The 8,448-nt window shown below is 37.4% G+C and overlaps 1 protein-coding gene across 1 annotated transcript; it reads right to left on the reverse strand.

The window, feature by feature from the left end:
* Positions 1 to 1,794: 1,794 nt before the first annotated feature.
* LOC135157677 (uncharacterized) lies at positions 1,795 to 8,228 on the reverse strand. Its single transcript, XM_064114087.1, has 3 exons — positions 3,904 to 8,228; positions 2,779 to 2,936; positions 1,795 to 2,006 (listed from the first exon to the last, which is right to left on the reverse strand). Exons 1-3 carry the CDS (start codon positions 4,131 to 4,133, stop codon positions 1,795 to 1,797), a joined length of 600 nt encoding a protein of 199 aa, XP_063970157.1. The 5' UTR covers positions 4,134 to 8,228.
* Between the last annotated feature and the right edge of the window lie 220 nt (positions 8,229 to 8,448).

Raw genomic sequence — 8,448 nt, forward strand, 5'->3', positions numbered from 1 at the left:
TGTGCCTGGGAAGCGAAAAAGGCGAATCGAATCAATGTGACCTGCAGGTCTCTCCTCCCGATATAACTGATTTTGGGATTAAATGTGGACCACTACACATGGGTTCCCCTAGTGTAGTGGGTTACGTGCAAAGGTGGTGACTCTCCTCTACATGGGGCCTCCATTTAACGTCCTATCCGAGAAACAGATTTTTTTCCACATAACATGTAAATGATTCTAACACAGATATCAAGTTCATCGCATGATGCTCGCACAATGTCCGTAAGGCATTCATAAGATAGTCAAATCCATCTTCAAGACAGTTTTTAGGTCACTGATGTGTCTTTGTGGAATATGTTGATACTATGATAATAATTTTGGTATATAAGATTTTAAGTTTTACATGCGAGGACTACGTTGATAATGAGAATGTTATTTTGTGTTGTAGGATAACGATAATAGTATGTAGCTGGTATAATTTTTTAATGATATTATACAGATAATGTATGCAGCTGTCATAACAACCATTGTATATGCTTATAACAATTATGGTTTAAAGTGATAATGATTGTTATATAATAACGATTATAAAGATAATGGTATATAGAAATCATAATACTATTTAATGATTATATCGATGACATATAGGTTCTATAACGATTATCATACAAAATGATCTATATAAAGTGGTAATGGCATATGTACCGATTATAAGGGATATGGTATATGGCGATTATGAGGGTTAAGGTATGCATGGTAAATAGTATGTACAATTATGCTTTATACTTTTTTCAATTTATTTGACTTCGATTCTATTTTTTTTTCAATCAACCATTGATTGATCAATCAATCAACTTACCAACCAATCAATCAACCAACCAATCAACCAACCAATCAATCAACCAATCAACCAACCAATCAATCAAATAATCAATCAGTCAATCAATCAAGGGTTATGGTATATAACGTTCGTAACGGTAAAGGTGTAGTCCCATCCATAGAATGATTAAACACACTCATGGTGTATTACTAACCTGAGGAGAGTTGCCTGGCATAGCGTACACAAAGACACACGTCCCAGGACTCTCCTTGTACATGGTAGAGACCATGAGCGTGAACTTGTATGTCTTCCCAGCGGCCATATGAGATGCATTGAACGTGATAGAAGGTGATTCTACCTGCTCGGGAGCAGGAAAGAATGACCCGTCCTCGTTTGAAACACAGAGGATGTTCTCTGGAATCTGGGATGTAAGAAAGAATATAATGTGTTGAGAGCACGCCATTGATAATAATAATATAATAATAGAAAAATATAATAATGATAGTAGTAGTATAGAAGACGAAGTAGTAATAATGATAGTTATGATAATAATGATATTAGTAATAATGATAATAACAATATATTTTATTTCGTATCGGAGATCTACTCCCTCGACATCCACCCCCGGATATCCACCCTCTAGGACATCCATCCCCTAGGACAAGTACCCCTTAGAACATCTACAATCCGGGCATCTACTACCCGGAATCATTTTATTTACATAGCTCCTATGCTTTGCCCTTTTCTTATGATACAAAGCGCATTGAAGAAAGAAAGAAAGAAAGAACGTATGGAAACACGTATTGGGGTTTTAAAACTTAAAACCACACAATTATGATCCTCGTATGGAAACTGTACAAAAAAATTGAATAGATCAGTTTTTAGACACTTCTTAAACGAGGTAAGCGTCTGGGAATTCATTTTCAAATTCTTTCCGCGGTCCCTCTTTTGAAATAATGATAATTTTTTTGTACCTGAACACATCTCCATGTGAACTATAAATGATCGTTACCACTGCGATCTGGGTCACGTGATGCGGAGCCGTCCAGCACCACCAGCCCACTGCCGATACCGATATTCCTCTCCCGACCACCGACGATCACCGCCACGGGATCGGACGAATGCGTTGTAATTGTGACGTCACTATTCGGACCGGCAGTGCCATTTGCGCCTTGAATTGCCACAGTGAAGGTGATGGAAGTGTCAGCTATGGTAAAATTAAAGGAAACCATTTTATTGTTCAGAGTATTAACACTTGCAGTCACGAACCAAAAGCACTGTATTAAACAAAATTGTATAAACATTTACAGGTTGCTCAATATGCGAACTAAGAAACTGCAGTTTACGATATTCACAAATTAAATAACTTTTAAAACGATATGCTACTTTTTAAACAACAGTTCTTAGAGTGAGGGAAGGATAGGGGGGGGGGGTATGGTGAGGGAATCTCGGCAGCCATGCCTATGTCAAATAATATAGGTATATGTATACGATTTTCAATCACAGATTCAAAGTAAAAATATATAATTGTGTATTTTTTCCACAATTTTTCGTATCAAATTAACGAAATACTAGACTCAGGAAAAAAGTTATATTGAAGTTCTTCTTGGTTCCTACGATCAAAGATATTCTAAAGGTACTTATGAGACATGTCATGTTTTATAGATACATCCTTCTATAACGCCGTGGTAGCCATTTTGTAGTATAAAGTGATATCCAGTAGACTAGATGATAAACTAATATGATTTCCTAATATCTATAATTCAAATAAATATGACAACATATTAAGGGTCTAGAATTTCATCTTGACGGATTGGTAAGAACGGTAAGTCTTGGTAAGTCTGAAAGCACTGGTAAGAATCTCCATGCTTTCTTTATCCCTCCGTTCTCTACCCCCCCCCCCCCCCCTCTCTATACCCCATGTCTCTCTCTCTTTCTGTCTTTGTCTGTCTCACTCTGTCTCTCTATCTTTCTCTTACCTGGAAGAGAGAAAGCTGGTACGTAGAGGGACCGGGAGTTTTTTGTTGTCTCATCTAATATGACGTCATTATGATCCGTTGACCACGTATAATCTGTTTCCGTCGGTTCGGCTCCCTCGCAGTCGGAGTAAAATGTGACTTGGGCGTGAAGATAGAAGCTATGGTGATAATGTGATAAGGAAGGGTAAATTGAGAGGCGCATTACTTCGGTGTCGGTATACATAATGACCACGTACAATTCGGAAATTATTACCATCATCATCATCAACTTCAATGTCATCACTATCATCATTGGGCCATATCAGTGTCAGTGACATCATCACCATTATCGCTATCGTTGTCACCATCACCACCACCACCAGGATTATCATCAACCATATCATTAAAACGATCGTTACCATTGTCACCATCAACATTATCATCATTGCCATCACCATCATCATTAGGCCCTACCACTATCCGCGTTATCATCGTCATCATCAACATTATTATGATCACCATCATTATCATTATCATGGTCACCATCACTATCATTATCGATATCATCACCCTTATCAGTACCATCATCATCGTCACTATCATCCTCATCGCTATTAGCATCATCACCATCATCATTACAATCGCTGCCGCCACTACCATCACCACCATCATCACTTTCACCACGTCCCTTTTCATCATTATTCTGGACCTTTCGCATTTCCGAGGAGGAAACTCTCTACAACGCACCAATTCCTTTGAAAATGCAAGTAAAATCACAATGGAAAGCTGAGACTGAGGCTTTTGTCGAAAGTTGATGGACCGGGACAGCATCGGAATCTCTTGACTCTGGACAACGACATATTTGCAATTGTTCTTCCGTGGCAAATCTTCGGATGTTCTGCTGTCCCAGTCTACAAACTTTCGACAAAAACCTCATTGGGATTTTAATTGCATTTTCAACGGAATCGATGCGTTGTAGAGAGTTTCCGCGAAGTAAAAGCAAAAACACCCTAATTATCAATAATCACTGTCGTCATCAGCACCCTCATCATTATAACCGTTATCATCCCCCACCCCAATCATCACCATCATCATTGTCGTTATCATCATCTTGATAGAGCTAAAATGTGAAATATTATTAATAACCTTTCTGACAGCATGACCCTCCTTGGTGTAATGGCACTTGGTACGATCGTTATGCCCGGGACCATGTCGGGAGTACGGACCACATCAAGAGTCCCGACACCAGTTCCACCCAAGAAATTGGTGGCGAAGGCAGTGAAAGTATAGACCACATCCTCAGCCAGGAGATGGCTGTCAATGTCCAGCTCAGAAGTTGTTATGCCTGGATGTAATGAGGAAAATTTAAAGCACATACGAACCAGCAGCTGCACAGTGCCATCTTAGGTCCTCGGCTACTCAAATCTGACCAGGTTCCCAACCCACAATCCAACATTCTGAACAGTTAACGATATAGGCTTGTAATATAGACCCGCTTGAAGGATAACACACTCACACTACTCGGGGTATTCATACCGCAATAAGTATGATACCAAGGAGCAAAGCAATTACTTTTCCTCTGAAAACAGTTTAGTGTCTCTATTCAAACAACATTCAAGGCAAATTTATTCTCTATATTATTCATAGTTTCCACAAAAAGTGGATTTCAAGACTAGCTATTTATAACACAGTAAATGAGAGAAAAACACACATTGTTGATTGGCTCGCTCCCACTTTGAAAGTAAACGGTCTCACTCGATTTAAATGACGCCGGCTGAACTATTCAAGTTCTCCCTATTTCGCTCTTTTCCTCTTCATAAACATTATTCTGTAGTGCTCCTCAAGCTCCCCTCCTTCCATCTGTACACCTGTTATTATTAACCCGTCCCATCCTCTTAAAGGGAAACTCTTTCCAGGTACCACTGTGTTATCAGACCAACCGGAATAAACAGAGTGACAATGGCATGATATCATTGTTATCACATTTCTTAATGATGTTCGGTTGTCACACCTTGACATTTTAGCCATGCAGCATAAGTATGCCGACGTACTGTATGTATGGCCAACCGTTTTTTTTTTCAATATTAACTAGTCTAATCTTGATATTATAAACAATCCTTGAAAATAGCAACACACACTATCAAGAATCCAAGTTCTTTATAGAATAATTGCTTGTGTGGCTAGCTAAATGATTTAAGAAACTATTTTCATGAAAAGTGATACAGCCTAAGTATGTTGGCATGCGCTGGCTAAAATGTTCAAGTGTGAGAGCCCCCCCCCCCCCCCTTATTTTTATAATAAACTGGTCCTTCTAAGAAAAAGTGTCACTGGGCACGTTTGTAAGGGGGGGGGGCATTTTTCTTTGGAAAAAGGGGCATTTTTCTTTGGAAAAAGGGGCATTTTTCTTTGGAAAAAGGGGCACTTTTTTAGTACTTAAATAAGTGTGGGGACAATGTCACTTCCCCCAAGATCACCACCGCTGATGTGCAGAATGTATGAAATTCTAATGAATTAAAGGGCAAGTTAAAAGGAAAATATGAAAAATTAAAGTTCACGAGTTTATGATCTATCTTTTCATTTCACTCTCCTTCACCATTTTCTCTTTCTGCATGTACTTCACTAAATTTTATCTATACATTTATAAGTACTACCCCCTCTCTCACACACACATTTCTCCCCCCCCCTCCCTCTCTCTTCTCGTGCTTATCCCTCTTTTCTTATAACTTTCATGTCATGTGATATCTAGTATTACACTAAGTTTTGATAGAATACTGTAATTATTTTTTATTTGCTTCGTTATATTGTAATTCATGCATTTGTACATTGGCCCCTTCAGCATGTGCTGCTGGTTAATATTCATGTATACACCAATAAAATAAAATAAAACAAATTCATCCCTGATTTTGTTTTTTGCTTTCATCTCTCATTTGTGAACTTTTGATGCATTTGTGAGTTAGATTGTATGCCGTTGTGTCTTCTTGATTTGATGTGTTATGATTGTGTCAATTTAACTGGCTTGTTCTTGTATGAGTGATCAATGAGTGATGATGAAATGTATCCGCTACAAAGACTTGGTCTTTAGGGATATACATGTATCATTTCATTTTATGAATGACTTTACACATGAATTAAAGTCCCACGCTGCACTCTTACTGCCACATACAAGCAATATAACACTCACAATCAGGAATGAATTAGAGTGGTGGTAAGAAGTTTGTAAACCCCACCAGACAATGAATATATTTCAAGTGTTCAAGTCTGCCATATTTTTATATTTTATCCTGAAGTCAGGTAATACAATAATTACATTCAATAAAGTTTGTTTGTCTGGGCTCACCAAACACTGTAGTGTACTGTGTTGTTGTCTCCACTCAACACTCTGCATGCAGGAGTGCTTTTTCTGGTGGGGTTCACTAAATTCTTAGAACCACCGTACATGTATACAGTGTATTAATACATTACATAAAATTGAATTCATCAAGACAATGCATTTAATTCTTACACCGAAGTGATTGACATTTTTCAAACCGGTTGTCAAAAGACAGGAACATTATATCACATTCATTCACTAGTTATTGTCTTTCATATGTCAGATAAACTGCACTGAAACTTTTTGTAAATGGGAATACAAAATAGCTGCAGTTTTGCAATAATATAAAAAAAAAACCTCACTATTAGAAAGGAATAAAAAAAACAGTCATCACTATTGCAATAACCAAGATGTAAATGTGAAAAAAAGTGCATTTCACAAAGCTTTTGAATTCCCAATATGATTCTGTATTAGTGATTCAGTCTCATTTGTAGTGGTATAATCTCTGTAGTTACCAACAGAAAACATCATGTACATGCAATCTCTTTAGAGCACACAATATACATTTCATCTTCACTGTCAATTTGCCTTTAAAAACTTACAAATAGACAAACTGCAATGGCTCACTAGGAGTGTGATATTGAATAATATGTATACATTTTTTTTTTAAATTCTCTGTGAAACTTCACATCTGTAGTAGTCAAAAGGGGAAATGTCTGTTCTTTCTTTAATCTACGGGAAAGGTAATTGCACTGTTAAGTGCTATAATGATCCTCAATCAAATCTAATGAAAATGATTCAGAGTCGATTTCTCAGATACAATCTCTGCAGTAAACATATCTACAAAACTCTATACAGTATGATAGCATGTAAATACACTGCACAATACATGCCTAGAAAAGGGTAATCAAAAAAAGGATCATTTTCCATAGCCCTTATTTTTTTTCAACATCACCTTGCCCTTTTCTGAGTTAAAGGGATGCTCCAGGCTGGAGATATATATATTTCAATGAATAGAGTAAAATTCACAGAGGAAAATGCTGAAAATTTGATCAGAATCGGACAACAAATAACGAAGTTATTGAATTTTAAAAATTTGCATTATTCCGGTGAAACAGTTCTAGGCATGTCTTCATGAATATTAAATAGGCGGACTGATGATGTCACATCCCCACTTTCATTTTTCTTATGTTACAGGCGCGGATCCAGGAGGGGGCCGAGCCGGCCCCGGCCCCCCTATTTTTTGACAACCTACAAAAAAAAGTGTACTCTTTAACTTGATAGAAACTATGAAAAACAGAAAGAAAAGTAAGAAAGAGGTATCATACCCATGATGTGTAATTTACAGCCTCGTAACGGCCGGCCCGACCCCGAAAGGAAACCAAAAAAAGTGAGGGGAAGAATTGGAAAATAGACTTTATATACAAATTTTCGCTCGCGCTTCGCGCTCGCATTGCCTGTGTAATGAATCACATTCAAGAGGATTAAATGGCACTTATATATCCAGTTCTGAAATCAATTTGCAAACAATATTTGAGCTCGCACATCAAGCTTTCATTATTTTGTTTGATTTACACAAATTGTTTATATATATCAAAATTTTCAGCTCGCGCGCTGCGCGCTCGCATTGTTTGATTTGTGAGTTACCTATCCTCTTTGGAAATTCTTACCAAAATTTGTCAAAATGCTCCTTTATCATGTCAGTATATCAAAAAATTAAGCTCGTGCTTCGCGCTCGCATTATTGTTTGAGACACACAGCTTGTTCTTTATTTAAATAAAAACGCGCTTAGACTGTCCAGTTTTCAGGTCGGAATGTCAGAATATTGAGCTCGCGCTTCGCACTCTCATTATTTAATTGGTGATACTTGTATCCTCTTCATTAATCACTAAAAAACCAGTCCTAATTGAGTCCCTTTTCACGTTACTATAATAGAATTTCGGCTCGAGCTTCGCGCTCGCATTGTTTAGTTGGATACTTTTTTTTTTCATGATTATACAATCTCCTCAGAATCTTCAGGTCTAAGGACATAAAATATCAAAGAATTTGAGCTCGCACTTCGCGCTCGCATTACATATTAAGACCACATGAGATACCTTATCTTGTTTATAACAATTAAAACAAATATATACTTAAAACTACAGTCTTTAGTTAGGACTACCCCCAGAAAAACAAACAAAAAAATCAGATTATAGCGGTCAATCGAGAAAAATGTTGATGAAAATATTTTTCGGCCCCCCCTATTGGCGAAAGCTGGATCCGCCCCTGTGTTACTACATGAAATCATATTTGTTTCATTTTTCATAAATGCGTAAATGATGTGTCTCCTTTATGATGAAACAAGTTGCAGCAATAAATAAATATGCACTTAATCAGCTGTC

The sequence above is a fragment of the Lytechinus pictus genome, chromosome 19 (genome assembly GCF_037042905.1).
Source record: "Lytechinus pictus isolate F3 Inbred chromosome 19, Lp3.0, whole genome shotgun sequence".
NCBI lineage: Eukaryota > Metazoa > Echinodermata > Echinoidea > Temnopleuroida > Toxopneustidae > Lytechinus > Lytechinus pictus.

Excerpts from the sequence above, each read along its gene's own strand:
- LOC135157677 (XM_064114087.1), bottom strand. The coding sequence starts at position 4,133 with ATGTGCTTTAAATTTTCCTCATTACATCCAGGCATAACAACTTCTGAG. Across the intron at positions 2,937-3,903 it reads AGGGTCATGCTGTCAGAAAG|CTTCTATCTTCACGCCCAAG; the intron begins GTTATTAATAAT and ends TTATCACCATAG. Across the intron at positions 2,007-2,778 it reads ACCAGCTTTCTCTCTTCCAG|CTGACACTTCCATCACCTTC; the intron begins GTAAGAGAAAGA and ends ATTTTACCATAG.